The 16,747-nt window shown below is 42.2% G+C and overlaps 1 protein-coding gene and 1 long non-coding RNA gene across 7 annotated transcripts in view; one reads left to right on the plus strand and one right to left on the minus strand.

Annotated features, from left to right (window-relative positions):
* The window catches only part of TECRL (trans-2,3-enoyl-CoA reductase like), a 58,682-nt gene that overhangs the window by 24,872 nt on the left and 17,063 nt on the right, over positions 1-16,747 (plus strand). For 3 of the 6 annotated variants that reach the window (XM_085058062.1, XM_085058061.1, XM_085058056.1), the window contains exons 3-4: positions 7,601-7,645; positions 8,910-9,013. In XM_085058062.1, the coding sequence (XP_084914188.1) occupies positions 7,601-7,645; positions 8,910-9,013 (149 nt within the window). The remainder of the gene's footprint in view (positions 1-7,600; positions 7,646-8,909; positions 9,014-16,747) is intronic. The other 3 variants (XM_085058057.1, XM_085058059.1, XM_085058058.1) reach the window with 3 other exon arrangements.
* The window catches only part of LOC146437951 (uncharacterized), a 42,504-nt gene that overhangs the window by 19,719 nt on the left and 6,038 nt on the right, over positions 1-16,747 (minus strand). The window lies entirely within an intron of this gene.

Below are 16,747 nucleotides of genomic sequence, written 5' to 3' on the forward strand. Positions count from 1 at the left end.
GAAAGATCAAAATTAATTATGCTTTCTGCAGCAGGCTACATGGAAAATGGAAATGCACAGGGCTGGCTTTTCCTTTTTTTTTTTTTTGTAAAGGAAAAACAATGTAGAAAAATATTAACATATGCACATAAATGTTGCATGCTTGCTTGGTTTTTTTTCCTGATGCTTTTGCTTGTCTGAGTTTCCACAGTTGCTTTTACTTGCAGACTGTTTCAGAAGGAATATTGAAAGGTTAAATCTGTTACTGACATAAATTGACATCTAAATGACAAATAATATTTTGTTTACCACTAATGAGAATCAATCTCCATTAAGAAAAACTATGCTGACTCTTAAGAAATCTCTCCATTATTGACTGATCAGAATATAGCTGAAGTATGAGATTTTAAATGTTTTCTTCAGTGGGAAAAAGAGGCATGGGGGGAGAGGAATGTTCTGTTTGTCACCAAGCCCAGGCATTTATATAAGTTTTTTTAATGAAAATGCAATCAAGTCGATTTGTGACTCAAAGTGCAGTGCAGTGTCACAGGCTGGAGTTTCACATCTAGCCACAGTCACAGCAGCTTAACTGCTCCCAGGAACCAACATATGGATGGGGCTATCCTGTTTGCCAGATCCTGGGCAAGAAAAGCAAGATTTTGACACCTTTTTAAAGGGGAATGGGCACAGGCAGCATGTGTAATGCACTATAGAGACTTTAGGTGTGCTCTGAGAAACCTTCTGGATCAGGCTCTGTGGGGCTTCAGTGGAGCTGCCAGGGTCACTGATCCATGACTTTATGTGGGAAAAGTAGATGGTCGCAGATATTAAGCATTTAAGGCCAATGGGAATAATCAAATGAACAGCTAAACCAGCTAAACCATTTATCCAGACATTTAGTCAGGCTGGGGTTTACTTGCTTAGACTTACTTACTCCCTCAGCAAGCAGTATGGTTGGAGTTTGATGAATTCTGGTATTGCAAAAACCAGAAGAAAGGAATGGATGCTTACGATCAAATAACTCATTTTTCAAATTCCACATGCCATTAAGAAAGTGCTTTTTTGTGTCCCCATAGCAACTAGAGTTCAAGGTGCCTTTGTAAAACACATGGCCAAAGATCTTCCCTGGAAAGCTTACAAATGAAACAAAGCAGAGAAAATACTCAGAGAAAAAAGCTGACAAAGAAAAGGGATTTATCCCCAGCTACGGAGCCATTAAAAACAACATCCATTTCAGCACTCTGCTGAGATTTAACTGAACAGGGCACACTGGATCTGCTCATTCCACTAACTTCCCATAAAAACATGGATCCTGTTCAAGATCTGATCCCACTCTTTAAATATTCTGATATAGCCTCTCAAAGGTCCTCCTACCAGGAAAACACAGCTCAGCTGAATGATCCTGGATCCAGAAAGTGCCTTCCCAAGGTCAGCCGTGTGCCCTAAAGACCCAGCAAGAGATGGGAGCAGCACACAGTTGGCAGCCTGACCCTTGCTAACCCCACAGGGCTCAGGAGCTCAGTCTGGTGTCAGCCCAGTCTGGCTGAGCAGTGCCTGGAGTGGCCTGGCCAGAGCTGGCCTCTGCACTAGCCCTGGAAAGCAGACCCAGGTGGTTGTGCTGGCATTTAGTGGGTCAGAGCAGCAAAATATCTCCTGGCCTTCAGCCAGAGAGGGCCTTTTGAGAGAAGCCATGTGAAGAGATGCTGTGGCCCTGCTTGCCCCATGCTTGCCTCTGAGAGCTGCAATTCCTCAGGTCGTTCAGATTGCAGCTCTCAGTGGCTGCCATTTGTCAGAGGGGAGGAAAGCACACTAAGTAATCACTTCAGATACTTTCTCTTTTGATCTTGTGGCCGAGCTTAGCTTTACTGTGGTTTCTTTGGTGTGCTTTGCTTTCTGCCATCATGCTCAGGAATCACTCAGGTGCAATGTTAGCACAATAAATCACACAGCCTTCTCTTCCAAATAAAAGCAGAAAGCAATAGCTTCAAGTCATTTCAGCATCCTGCTTTCCTGCTGTCAGCTCAGTGAAGCAAGAGTAGGCAAACTTCAGCCCTGCAAAGGCTGTGGTTTTTAGCATGGTGATGTCTCTATCCTTGTTTTCTCAGAAGTGATCCTGGGAACACTCAGATATGGCTGCTGCAACCAAGTGAAACAACACTCTGGCCACTGCCTAAGGTCACAGACTTGGGACAACTGTATTTGTTCAGTGTTTACTTGTCAAGGAAAGACCTCAGCAAGTTTTAAGATAATCTGCCTGTCTCCATATATTACGCACAAACCCAGCATCCCCACACATAATAAAACGTGAGTCTTTCCTAGCAAACGCTTCTTATTGTTACATGGATATTAAAAGTGTCATCTGGTTAGGGTCGTGGAATACATTTCAGCCATGCTCAGCTCACATAAACAAATGCTTTTACATTTCTCAGCTCGTGTGCAACATTTTTGTGATCAGATAAGGGAGGTTGGTGCTGCAGCAGTTCCTTGGAATTTCCTCTGTTTCTGTGAGTTTAAACAACACGCTGCTGATGATTGATTATAGTAATTTTGTTGTTCATATCACCCTATTCATATCACAGCAGGTATTGCTTGTAATTATTAAGGCTATTTGTTATTAGAGATGCATGGGTGGTGAAATACAATGAGAAGCAAACAATTTAACTGGTAATAAAATTAGCTGATGATGGAAAGTCAATCTGCTAATTATCTCCAAATTGTGTCTGTCAGCTGTGTTTTGCATTTCTTAGACTCCTCTCTCCCCAGTGGAACAGCTTTTGCAGGTCTGCATTTTGAGGAACACACCGAATTCCCCAGCAAGAGGTCTTTATCATGTTACACCTTTGGCCTCATACAGGCTCACATAACTTCATAAATACTTTGTGACAAATAGGCATTTGATTCTGTAATTTACTGCAGAGTAGACAGTGCACTGTTTTTTTGTAGAAGATCCTTTATGAAACAATAAAAATTAGGCCAATTCCTTCAGTTTCATAACTGTTGGAAAGTACCAAGTTCTTCAATTTCTTAGTTGTTAAATTTTCAAAACATTTTGTGATATTTAAGTGGTGGAGCACATATTAAAGTCAATATGAGCCATGTGGATAGAATCCCTTTGGACACCCTCAAAGCTCCATACAGGCTTTTCTAACTGTCCTTGGTTCCTAGGATTGTTAGCTGATTAATCTACTGGGATTCTAGTATACAAGCAATGAAAAAACAAACCATGTGGGCAGCAGGACCAGTAGAACTTGGTTTTCTGTGCATTTTTTGCACAGTAGTATTGGCAGCTGGGCATGGCACTGAGGCTGCCATTTTGGCTGGTATTTGTATGGTTGTTTGACAGCATTACATCTCCTTTTTATAGCCAGTATTAATAGGTAATTCCATAGTTGGCTATGGGAAAATTAAAGATGGCTGTCAGTTTTTATGCCTCCTGTCAGTTTGCTTGTATTTTAATTTCTGTTTTAAATATGGACAGGTACAACAAATAACCCACCCAAACTTAGATATTTTTCCTCATCTCCATTTTTTAAAAGAGGTTATTAAAATAAACATTGAGTTGCTTTCCAAGAAAATACCATCCTGTGTTGAAAAATTACGATGACTTAAATCTAATAGAATTAAAATATTTTATGGGTTTTTTAAAAGAAATGTATGGATTTCTTTTTACACAAAGTTGGAACAAATTCCTGATAGAGAAGATGGAATATGGTCAAAGACTTAAGACCTGTCAAAATGGCATTCACTTCCAGAGTAATGGAAGCCTGTACCCACAGAAATAACTTTGCCTGAATCATAACAGAATAACTCATAGAACTGTAAAACAGTTTGGGTTGAAGTGGATGATCAAAGATCATCTAGTCCAGCCCCCCTGCCATGGTTAGGGACATCTTCAACTAGATCAGGTTGCTCAGTGAAGAAGAATGATGTTAACATCACTTAAATTCAAGGAGTTTCTGAAAGACTTTTTAGCTGAGGAATGGGCAAAGCTTTCAGGTGCCTGCATGCCTGCAGATGTGGGGGTGACCATATTGGAGTCTGAGACAAACATCCTTCAAGACAAGGATAAGCCAGGAGAGTACAAATAATCAAATAGAGATGGAAAACTAGGAAGACATTGCAAGAGCTGTCCAATGATGCTGCAAAGAGCCAAAGCTGTTTTACATAAGTGTTAGAAATGTAATAGATGTAGAGAAACCACAATATTGACTACACATTAGAGGATGTAATATTGGCTAAATAGACCTGTGGTTTGAACCCTCACGGCCTCTCTCTCCTATCTTCTAGACAGTCTGTATCTGCTTTTCCAAGTCAAAGGCAGTCTGGGATATAAGTGAGCTGAAATGTTATTTTTACAACTTTGTTCCAAGTGTGAAATGCATATTCAAACCCATAAACCCTGCATGAGGGAGCTGAAGAGCTGTGCTAATCACAAGGAATATACAGAGACTGTGACTTGCTGTGGCTGAGCTCTGATGCACCATCACAGTGTCAGAAGTAAATGTGCCTGATCTTAGATGCAACAGGACTTTCAAGATAAACTTCAGTCACCCATGGTCTTGGATTGCCATTAATCTCTGCAGGAGGCAGCAATAGAAAATGCTGATAAGAAAAGACTGGGAATTAAACCCTGCTAAAAAACTCCCAAAATAACCCTGCAAAAGAGAAACCCTTCAACTTTAGGCTGGAAGCAAGGGGAGCTCTGCCAGGTGTGGGAGTGCAGAGAGGCCTCAGAGTGCTGCACACAGCTGCAGCTGTGCCTTTGCCTTTAGTGAGGGCAGGTTTGCCCTGTCTGGGAGCAGCACTCTCCACAGGCACTTCTGAACTCCTGCTGGTGCCAGGGGAAGCTGCTCTGCCAGACAGCACTGGCTCTGGATAGCCAAGAGAGCCATCAACCCCTTGTTATGACAGGAGGTAGCAAGAATTAAGACAAGGGATAATTAGTCCCTCAGCTTGGCTTCTTTTCACTATTTAAAGAACAGAGAGCTTTCCTGCTATAGGAATGAGAGGAATGTGTGTCTGCTATAGGCAGGCTTTATTGGAATGGCTTCCCACATTGCCAAAGAGGAATCCAGAGCTCTACTAGTGAGATTTTTGGAGGATCCCTGTGGAAAATTGTCATAGGAGGAAAGCAAGCAAGTGGTGACAGGTGGGGCCAAAGTCCCCTTGTTTGACTGCTAACAAGTGGTGAGCAGGATGCCTAGGGATGTGGGAGATTTCCCATCTCTGAAATGAGTCTTATCAAGCTGGGAGAGCAGACTCTTTGTGGGGTCGAACAAAGCAATGATGGTTTCTGCAGGACCCTGGACAGCTCAGACTTGGGAACAGCCCGGCTAAAATCTGCTGACCGCGGAGACTGAAAGCAGGAAACTTTTCTCACTCAAATCGACATGGACTTTGTCCCCCGCTCCATTTAACATTTCCACTTGGCATTAGCTAGTGTCCCCCCCCCCACCTCCCAAAATAAGAGCAGGGAAGCAAGAGCTAATTCCAGGTCCTTCCAGAAGAATACACACAGCACTCCAAGCATGGCCTGGAAACCAGAGACACACTGATGGGATAACAAGGTCACTGCAGACAAGCAGCAGCAAAGGCACACTTCCATCTGTCTAAATCTTTGAGTATGTTTGAACATAATGGTGTACTGAGGCTAAAGGCCTGGAAATGTGGGATGACGTGCTTAAACGCACAACCTCTGTTTGCCCTTGTGAAGATTATGAGCCATACCTAAAAGCACATTGCCACAGGATCAGGTAAATTGACTTTTATTGAAACATACTGTAATATGAAGGGGGGAGCTGGGGGGAAGATTCCAATTTAACACAAATACATTGCATTTCAGGCTCCCAAATAACTATTGATATCTGCTGTCCTGGAGCAAATCATATCTTCCTTGACAAGTCAGACAGCTGCTCCTTCTCTATCTTCCCTTTGTTATCTTTAATAGCCATGGATTGTTGTGGTACCTTGAAAAAAATGTTTGCAACTTGCTTGATGGATGTCTCACCTCCTGCTATTAGCCCTGGTTCATGGGTTCATCTAATGCCTGCTCTTGCCTGCAAAAGCCAGACCAAGTGCTTTTGAAATCAGAGTGCACACTGTGTACAGCTCCCTTCCCCTCTATGTGGCAGCTGGTGGAGTGAATGAGCTCTCATGATCATCCTGAAATATGTTAGGTAGGAGCAACCTTCAGAGCTCATCTGGTCCAGGTTCCTGCTCAGAGCAGGGCCAGCTTTCAAGTCCTATAGGACTGCTCAAGGTTATCCCCAGCTGAGGCCTGACTATTTCCAGGGGTGTGGATCCTGCAGTTTCTTGGGGCAAATGGTGCAGGTTTGATCACAGTCATTGGGTACAATATTTTCCATTTAAAGACGTGGGAATATTTGTACCTTAAATACAGGATCACTAAGAATTGTAAGATATGTCTAAAAAAAACTGGCCAATTTCACCCAGGCTTTGAATTGAAAAGACAAAGCAAATCTCCTTCAGACTGTCAACTGTCCTCAGGTGTGTCAAAGGAAATAAAGACAAATGTGGTAGAGATGGCTGAGACTGGTGATATTGCAGCAGTTTCCTCTCTTTTCTCAGACAATCTTTGCTTTCCCCAAATCTCAGTCAACATCATTGGCTATGTAAGCTCTCCCCAGGCTGCTTCAGGTCAGCCCAAAAATGTGCTAGGTCAGCCCTAAGAGCCTTCAGCAGCAAACTGAAGAGTGTGTATGGGTTAAGCAAAGTTACCTGTCCTTGTGATGTAACGGAGGAGTGTTTATATTGTCCATCCAGCAGCACAGCTGTGAAAGCACAGCCTTCTGCATACAGGCATTACAAAGAGCTGGCCAAGTTAACAAGCTGAAGAGCCACAATCCCCTCTGCAGTCTGTCTGTGGCAATTACCAGCTTACTCAGACACTGAGGGAAATAAATGCAGCTGGAGGCTGTACCTATTTGAGCAACCTGACAGGTCTATGTTCAAAATCATCAAAGGGAATCCAGTAGCAACTGCCAACTAATATTGTGCATTTTGGAATAACCTTTAAACTAGCACATTCGAAAATCTGCTCCTAGGGAACATCCTTAAGTTTAAGGTATCAAGGAAGTCATAAGTAACCCAGTATTAGCTACCCATGTGCTTCTACTTTCTGTGTCTTTATTTCCCTGATTAATCTGTGACTGAGAACTAATACAAGCTGAACATCCCTAGTCAGGTTTTATATTCCTAAATGGGAAACACAATGTCCTTTGCACCAGGCTGTAGCACAGGCATAATTTTAGAAGGAGGGGCAAGACTGATGCATTTAGTACTGAGTTTTGGCAAATACAGCAATAAACAGAATCCTCTTTATATTTCCCAGTGCTGCACACACAGGCTGTGCTGATGGAACATTCAGCATTAAGATTGGCCCTCCCAACACCCAAGTGGGAAAAAATGCATGTGTTGTGTGCTCCTCCTAGCTCTCTTGTATTCTCCTTGTATAGCTAAGACCAAAGAGAGTTGGTTTTTATTCCATCTCAGTTTTGTAGCTATCAGCTAAAAAAAAACCCAACCCAAACTCAAAAACGACCTAACCGAAATTTAGCTCTTCCACCATGAAATTAACAGCCACACTTTGTGATTGGAACAGGTCCCCAGTGGTACCCTTCCCGTGTTGGCCTGCAACTAGAACGCAGTGAGTATTCATATGGCTGAATACAGCCACCTAATGCATTACTAATCCTCTGGCAGATTCTCTTCCTCACAGTACTGCTCCCTCTATACGTGTTACTGGGTGAACTGTTAGTACATTCTCATTAACTGACATCAATTATTAACTTATCACTTTTCTCATTAATAGAGGAACCTAATGGTTTTCACAAGCACTGACTAGAAATGTTCCAGAATAAAGTGTGTTATCAAATAATGAAGACAAGGCAGTTTTAAGCCCATTCACTCGCTTCCTTCCCTCACTACATTACCTATTTTCATTCTTGCTCACTGCCTCCCCAGAAGATGCAGCCAGCTGCAGGAGGCAGCCTCTTTCTTTGTGCCACTCCAGTTCTTAGTGGGCATGGCAGTGGAAGATAAAGCTGCCACAGGCTGTGTGGTGTTTGCTCCGTGGATGTGTAGAATTGCAAAGCCATAGAAAATGAGGGCTCAGCACCAGATGGAATTTAGCACCCTCACTGATGTAAACAGTCAACAAATGTATATTGAAAGGGAGAGAACACATCAAGTGGAAAAGAGCAAAGAAGTGTTGCAGCCATGGCAGCACCCTGTGCCAGTGGCTGTTGGATTTTTCCAATATCTAGCTCACTGCCCATATATAAAAAAAAGAAGAACCAAATATTACTATTTCATGTCTCTGCCTGCACACTCCAGATCCACTAGGATTGGAAGAAGATGCCTCAGAAAACAGCAAACAGTAATGTAATGCTCAGATACACCTGGTCTGCCTAGGTCAGACAGCTGGTAAAGAAATTTTGGATTGTGAGCCTTTGCCCAAGAGGCTGCATTCATCATCAGATGCTGCCTTTGTAAAACAGCCTGAGAATGCCATACTTCAGCAAAACGTCAGTGAGGGAGACACTGCATAACACAGTCTTTGCCATTAGTCTTGCAAGACAGGACAAGAAGTGCTCAGTGGAGTTTCCTGTGTGATTGCCTGGCCTGTCTCTAATGGGCCAGACTAACAGAGATAGCATCATACAACTGTCACACTCTGCTGCCCTGTGCTGTGGCAGCCTCATGCTTATGTTAAAATGGGAACAGAATAACTCTCATGGAAGAGCTCTAAGGTGCTAACCTGGAGAATAAGTAGCAAGTCACCAAGGTAAATCAGAATCCAAGCAGGGCCTACAGCTGGGTCACTAGCAGGGCAGCCTGTGTGTTATACTGAGCCTCCGAGAGGGTCCCTGTTGTTCATGCCATCTCCTCTTCCATTTCTGTCATTGCAGATGGGCCCTTTTTGAAGGATTCCATTAGCATTCAAAGTCTTGCTGTTTCCTCCATCATTACACTGTATTTTACAGACCTGGGTCAGCAGGTTGGTTGGACCACAGTAAGTATGTCCTTGTAAGAGTCAGCATGGTACATCTTAATGGACGATATGTTTCAGCATCAAATTACTGCAACTTCCTCAGCCTGTGCTTCCCTATGTAAAATGGTGTAATTAGTTTATCAGCACTCAAAACAGAATTAAATGGATGGTGAGCCAAGTTATCAATATGCTAACTCTGACTTCCAATTAAAGATTAGAAGGGGAACGTAAAAATACTGCCTGGAGAAAAAAAAAATCAATTTTAAAAAACAGTTTTAGCTTATCTTGGGTTCATATGCCTGTGCAGAACTGTAGCCAAATACATTAATTTGCTGAAAGACTCCTCAGCTTTGAAAGTGGAAGGATATTATAAAGAAAAAATGGATTTCTAGTAATCCTGTTACTAATGCAGGAAAATAATTGGATGGAAATACCTTACTCTTTGTTCAAGCAAAGAACAGTTCTGAGAGAGAGGCCAAGGATTCCAGGCAGCAGAAGCCCAGACATGCTCAAGAGTCAAAACTTTTGAATCTCCTTGTAAAACAAAAGCATTTGCCATGACAACAGTGCTTGTCTTATGCTGTAGGTAGACCTTGTTTGACTTTAGTTATTTCCCTATAAGCAGATGTTGGAAGGTCAGGGTGCTGGGAGAGAGGCAGCACATTCCACAGAAATGGGGAAGTCTAACCTTACAGGCTCCTTTGGGAAAGTGAGAAGTGAAAAATTAAATTCTTTCACAGCCCAAAGACAGAAGACAGTAGAAGGGCTTGAAAAGACAGTGAAGGAGTGGGAGAAGAAGAGACCTTTGCAATGTCCTATAGCAGGTACATGTGGAGGAGCTGAAAGAAATCTCCTGATTGCTCTGACTAAGCTTTTCCTGCAGTTTGCACGTAGAGCACTAGCTGGAGTAACACACAGCCACATCTGTATATTGGGTGAGGAGATTGCCAATTTCTGCAGTGAGAAACACGAGTAAGACAGAACTACAGTTTCTGAAAGCCATAAAAGCCACGTTAATTTATAACAATAGAAAGCAAATGACCAATTGCTCGCAATTCCTTTAATGAAGCAAGTGAGTTTTTGCTAACTGGCATCAGTGCTGTTGGCCAAATTATTAGATTCTTACCTCAGGCAGCCCACAGATCCCACCCTGCTCATGTGGGGGGATTACAAGCCACTATCCTTCCTTGGCAGCCCCTATAATGATGGAGTTTGTGAGTGTCAGCTCTTTGAGCTTGCAGTTTACCTCAGTGGAGCTCGAGCATTTCCCCCTGTGTGACCTACCTGTGTGAGTAGGGGTCTGTGAGTTTACTGAGGCTGAGGCTTCACCCTGTCCTGATTAACGCCCTACTGGGGCCAGACTAATTAATGCTAGTCCTGTTTTCTTCATGAATACATCCCACCACCTCTCAATCATGGAATTTCCTTGCGAAGCAAAACTGTGATTACTGCAGCTTCCTGTTTGCTACAATTAAGTCATCTGCAAGTATCTTATTTATTCTCTATTTTCCAGGTGGTTTATGTAGCCTAAGACAGTAACATAACTAAGGCTTAATATCCCATTATAAATACTGCAGTTATGACCAGCAGTAGATACTGCAGGCAGTGGTGGTTTTTTATGATTTAATCTGCATGCAAAAAGTTGACTCCATGAGTTTCTGAATATTCATCTTATCCCATTCTGCTCCATATTCTAAATTGTCTCCATTCTCAGTGGGAGAAATCTTCTTCCTAGCCACATCATTTAAACAGTCAAGAGAATTTTATATTATAGCTAGTCTATAGCAATAGAGAAAAGGTTCATAGAGGACTGCATTCTAACAACAGCAATTAGAAATTCATTTGTACACAGGATGTGTAGTTTTACTGCATTTTTTACTGTGCTTAGAGCTCCTGTTCTTCCCTCCCCCTTGATACTCTACCAGATTTATGCACACAGTGAGGGAGGCTTCTGATTTAAAGGTTTGACATTTAAATAAACAAGGCACAGAATAAAAATATTCTTATCTTGTCAGCAAAATGATAGCTGAGGTACAAAGGGCCACATTCAGGTCTGGACTCCAAAAATAGATATGGAAGCACGTGGAGACATGTTGGTGCTCCAGAGGTCAATGCATTGGGCTCTGTCCAGGGGAACACCAAGCACAGAGGTGGGTTTGGGGCTCTGTCACCTCACTGCAGATCACACTTGAGGACCAAAACACTAAGACCCCCAATGCTAGGATTTACACCAAGACTTGTGGTTTTACACACAATGAATTGTGGTTTTTGAAAGGGGAAAACAGTAACAGCTTCTACCTTGTGGGAGCAGCACCTTGTCCAAACGTGTTGTAAAATAAAAGATGATGCTGCTGTCTGCTCCCAAACAAAGAGTTTGTGTCTCAATAAGTCTAGGAAAATCAAGAAACTTCAGCTTCCCTTTTGGAGCGTGCACAGTCTCAGATTTACAATGCTTGTCACACTCCACCTTGGCAGCTCAAGAGTTTGTTGTCTCTTGTCTACTTAGTCCCTCTGCCAAGGCTGACACCTTGTAGGAAGGATGTTTCCTCCTCTTCCTCAGTCTTTCAAAAATACTGTACCACAGTGACCAAAATATTTTGGTGTTTAGTGCCATGAAAGGGCAGACTTTCCCTGGGCTCAGGTTTCACCACAGCTCTGAGATTGTCTGACCAGTTTTCAACAAGTTCTAGAGGCTGGACTGCCCTGATGGAGGAAGGAGAACAAACTGGGGTGAGGGATTGGTGGTTCTCCTCCACTGGAACAATTATTTGTCAATCTCTTTTGAGAATGAGGTCCTTTTCTAGGATAAGGCCAGTAGATTTTCAACATCAGCTGGCTCTTTCAGAAGAAAGGAGACCCTCAAGGCTGATTTCCAGACCACATTTCAAGGACAAAACAAAACTTCTTTCTTAGTGTCATGAAATTTGCTAGAACTCTTGCTCTACTCTGCCTTCTTTTATATAAAACAAATATTACCTGAAACACATAATTTACTTCTGCACAAGACTTACGAATTTCTGTACCCTGCCTGGAGGGTATAGTTGAGGTTTGCTGACTGATGCTGCAAAGATACTAATGGAAGCTGAGTTTATAGATTTGTTCTACATGGCCCTGCAAAGATTTTACCCCCAAGGATGTTTGGAATTCCAACCCTTTGGCCCTAAGCATATTTGACAGACACCTTTTTTTTACATAATTGCAATGTGGCATGGTGACCTTTTGAAACATGGTTGGTGTTTTGCTGCTAAGAATACACACTGCTGTTGTAGTGAAAAGAAGAAAAACCCCATTCTTCCTGCTCAAAATCACACTGCTGCTAAAGCTTTCCTTATTTGAACAATGATTGCAATTTCTGATCCATCAGCTTCTGTTGTCCTATTGCTACCCAGGCCAGCTACCAAAAGGATCCAAATAGAACTGAGAAAACAGCATAAAACTGTAAAAAAAAAATTTTACCTCCAAGTCTGTGAGTTTCAGAACATCAACCCTGAAACATAGTACTTCAGTAAATATTTTTTGTAACTGTGATTTAAAATTAGGGATTGCTTAAGTACTTTGACTCCTGAGGGCCTTAAAATAGTAAGGCTGGCAGTAGAACTGTTCCATTTCAAATTTCCCAATGAAAAAAGATCCTGCTCAATTCAGAAATGCAGAGACTAATACTGCTTTAAACCCAAGAGCATCTTTGAAGTCTGAAAATCCACATTTTTCACTAATTGATCTGTTCCCTCCTGGCTGGCAAGCAAGTTTATCACCAAGTTAGACACTGTGGAAAATGAACAAGCAGCCAGCAAGGGATCTGTGTTGGAAGCTGTGTGGTTATGTACAGCAGGTGCACACTGTGGGGATGCACAATAAGGAGGTGCTGCTGCTCTCTCAAGGGGAAGGTGTGTTGGTCAGCTCTCTCCTCTGACTGGCACAGTGCCTGTGTACCAAAGTTTCTCAGTCCTGAGGGTGTGGCTGGTTGGTGAATAGAGGAGCAGCAGTTTGCTCTGACTGCCTGGCACAGCTCAATCTATTGGTCCTGCAAATGTGGAGCAATCCCATGAATCTATGGAATGATTGTGATAGGAAGTGATTTGCGTGTTGATGGTTTGGGAAAGATGCAGCCAAACTGCTGCAGACTCATTTGCTCCACCTTCTCTATACTGAGGTCAGATTTGGACTCCCCATGGGGAACAACTTAAGATATTTTCCCTAATTTAGGAACAGAAAAAGAGACTTCAGTTGTTTATAACCTCTCAATGGGACGTAAAATTATAGACAATTATAAGATAAGGAAAAAGAGAAGATCTGTGGAGTTTGAGGGAGTGTGAGGATTGGTAGTCCCAGCAAACTACTGAGCCAGTGTAAAGATGATAAGTGTAAGAAAACTCATCATAGCTTATGAAGGAATTTGGATCCAGGTAAGACAGAGAGCTGAGGATCTGTTTGATGTATCAGAGAATGTCACAATATGGTTCTCAGCAGATACATGTCAGGGTTTGCATATTTTATGGCCAATTCAGACAGAATTGGTTGTGGGAATAGGACCCTACAAATTGAATAACACACTCAGGGAATTGTGGATACCTGAAAAACTTTGCAGCAGTGCAAAATAAACAGAACGTGTGCTTCTGTGTGAATTTGTGGGTGGCTTAAGAACAAAGTGCCAAAGAGAGAAAAATCCTGAAATGGTTCTTCATTGCTAAACCTCTTGGATCGATAGATAATTTGCTCATAGAAGATGATCTCCAGGAAAAAAAAGAAGTCACAATTTCCTTGACAGCACCTTTTCTAACTACAATTATTTGCAATGCAAAGCACCTCTGTTTCACAGTTTGTACTTGGCAGAGGTTTCTGCTTGAACACACAGTAAGTGTTGCTCTACCTTGATGCAGGTGGCCAAGTCTTGAGCTGGTCCCAGTCAAAAGCTGCGAACTTTTAAAAACATTGTGACCTTTCACAAAGGCAAACTACACACACAAGACTGCTCTTATTTTTCATTTAATTAAGTCTAATATTTCTCAACCTCCAGGGTTATCAGGAGAGAACAGCTTGCATTTGCCTGATTTCTTGCCATGGCTTTATATTGTTTGTGCCTTTCCTTGGGCCACACACACTTTTGGCTCTGTGTTACTGCCCAGTGGCAGCAGGAAGTTAACTGATAAAGGAAGAAGAGACCTCTGAAACTGCCCAGCTGGCTGATTTGGATTCCTCAGATGCTGCTTCTAATGATGCAAACAGTGTTGCAATAATTTCTCTTGGTCTCAGCAACAAAATGCCACTAGCTCACGATGCACCACGCCAGAGTGTCAATTTTTTGGATGCCAAAGGAAATTAGGGAGTTACTAGAAAAAATAATTCTGAGTGTTCTACTTGCTGTTCAGCACAGTAAGGACTGAAAGACCTATGCCTAAGTGTTTGTAGGCATGCCCTTGAGTTTTTACCACTTTGAGTGCAAAAAGAAGGTAGAGGGAATTCAGTAAGCATAAACAGAATGAGCTGTTTATTTCAGTTACACATAACTTTATGTTTAAACCATTCCTGCTACTTAAGGAACAAAGAGCTGCTTGATGTATGGTGATGGTAAATGCAGACACTTTCCTATTTGTATTCAGAGTGACTAAGGAGGTTGACATTTTGTCAATCTATGCAAATTTGAGCACTTTTAGTCCCTTTAGAATGCTTAAGCTTGGCAAAACTATTTTGTATAGGGAATTGTGCTCAACCCCATACAGGGTGTAAGGAGAGCACAGAGGGGAGTGAACCACAGGGTGAACCAGTGTTCAGCAGAGTGAACCAGAGACTGAACCAGTATTTGAGAGGACCAGGTGCCCCTTTGTCCACCTTTGTCTGATGCCCTTGACAAATCACTGAATTTCTCTGTATTTCAGCTTCTAAAATACTGACAAGAAAGTAATTTTTTCCCCTTTGCAAAGTACTTTGAGGCTTCTGGACGAAAAGCACAGATGAGGTTATTTATAGTAACCAGGTGTTAAAAAGCACTATTCTGTTTACATATCTACACAGCAGATGATAAATACACATTTTTAAATGATGCACATTTTAAGGCAGATTTCAAAATGCTGTCAAAGCCCTGTAACGATTTGGCAGCAAATCTGAACTCACATTGGTGTTTGGTTACAAACAGAACTTGAGTGCTTCACTGAATGTGTATTGCTACAAACATATACAACATACATATATATGTGTGCATAAGAATAACATTTGTTAATTTGCCATAATTTGCCGTAATTTTCCATTTTGAGTAAGAAACATGAAATGGCTTGTGGTCTCAGGGAAGAATTCTGACCATAGTATGAAGTGGTCTGATGCCAAGGCTTCAGACAGCTCAGTCTTAGGAAAAGAGACAGGAGGAAGCTGGAAAGGATAAGGGATTTCACCTCCCTTATTCCACAGAGCATGCACAGCCCCGACTCAGGGACAAACAACGTCCATCAGTGTTCACTCCCCAGCTCCAGAAATTTGCCTGAGTCAGCTGCAATTTGCCTATAAAATCCTACAGCAAATCCATCCCTATCTCTGGTATTTGCAATAAATATTGAGCAGCAGCTTGAAATGCTCATAGATACAGAGTCACTGCAAAATCTGCCCTGACAAGGGAAGTTTTAGGTGCCCCTGCATGCACAATTTTTGTAGAATGGATTAGCCAGTTCCATGAGAACTGGAACAAAAAGTAATTGAATATTCAAGCAGCCCTTAAGAGCTGTATTACCTGAAGCAAAATTGCTGCTGCTGCGGATTTTTGAAAACATGAAAATACAAAATTTTACAGAGGTGAAGATTTAGAGATGGTGCTAAAATTATGCCATTATCATCCCCAGGTAACTGTATGGCTTTTAATGAGGTAACAAAGCGTATGAAGTAGAAATTAGACTAGAAATTAATAATGTTTCTTAATGATCATTAGCTCAAGAGTACTTAGGGCTGGGATTGTAAAAGGAGTCCAAGGTAGTTAGATGCTAAGTTTAATGTGATCTGGGGACTTGGGAGGATTTAACTGCCTGTTTCTCTTGGGTTCCTCTGAAATCCCAGCTGTGCTCTGTACACTCACACACAGTGATGGTCTGTCTGTCTGATAGCAGCAGATCCTCCTTTTTGTGCAGTATGCACTGTGTCAGTCTGACCTTGGCTCAGACCTGCAACTACTGCCTTTGTCTCACATTTATCAGACAAACTAAGCCCTGTCCATTAGATAATTTATATACTGCAGCTGCTTTTCCATCAGAGTTACCCAGGGCATGCTTGAGCTGTTTTGTATCTCTTGCTGTGCTGAGGACTACAGACAGTGACCCAAAGTCATTGTCCTGGCTGCAGGTATTACCCTCATCCCGTGCTCTCTGCTTCCATCCAGACATCCTGTGGACAGTGGGAGAGAAAACATCACAAGCAGCACTGGTGACTGGGAAACTGGCCCTACATGGCATGGAAAGAGCTGCAGGAAGGGATCAGTATGGAAGAGGCTGCATGGCCTTTCCTCAGCTCTGCTGCTTGTCATAAACAAGATAATGTGAGACTATGCCAAAAGGCAACGAGATAGGGTGTGATATTACAGAAAGGGCATGTCATAAACATTACAGAGAGGAATTAGCTGATGCCCTCATGTGAAGATACTAATATGTGGGCTATCCATTTATGAAGATTTGGTTAGAGTTTTTCAGATTCTCTCCACTCCACTGCCTCTGCTTGCAACTTCCTTTTGTCCTGTTCTGCCTTTTCCCAACCAGTAAATGTGGTACTTTAACTCACATC

Source organism: Lichenostomus cassidix, chromosome 4 (assembly GCF_008360975.1).
Source record: "Lichenostomus cassidix isolate B80296 chromosome 4, HeHo_3.0, whole genome shotgun sequence".
NCBI classification, from domain to species: domain Eukaryota; kingdom Metazoa; phylum Chordata; class Aves; order Passeriformes; family Meliphagidae; genus Lichenostomus; species Lichenostomus cassidix.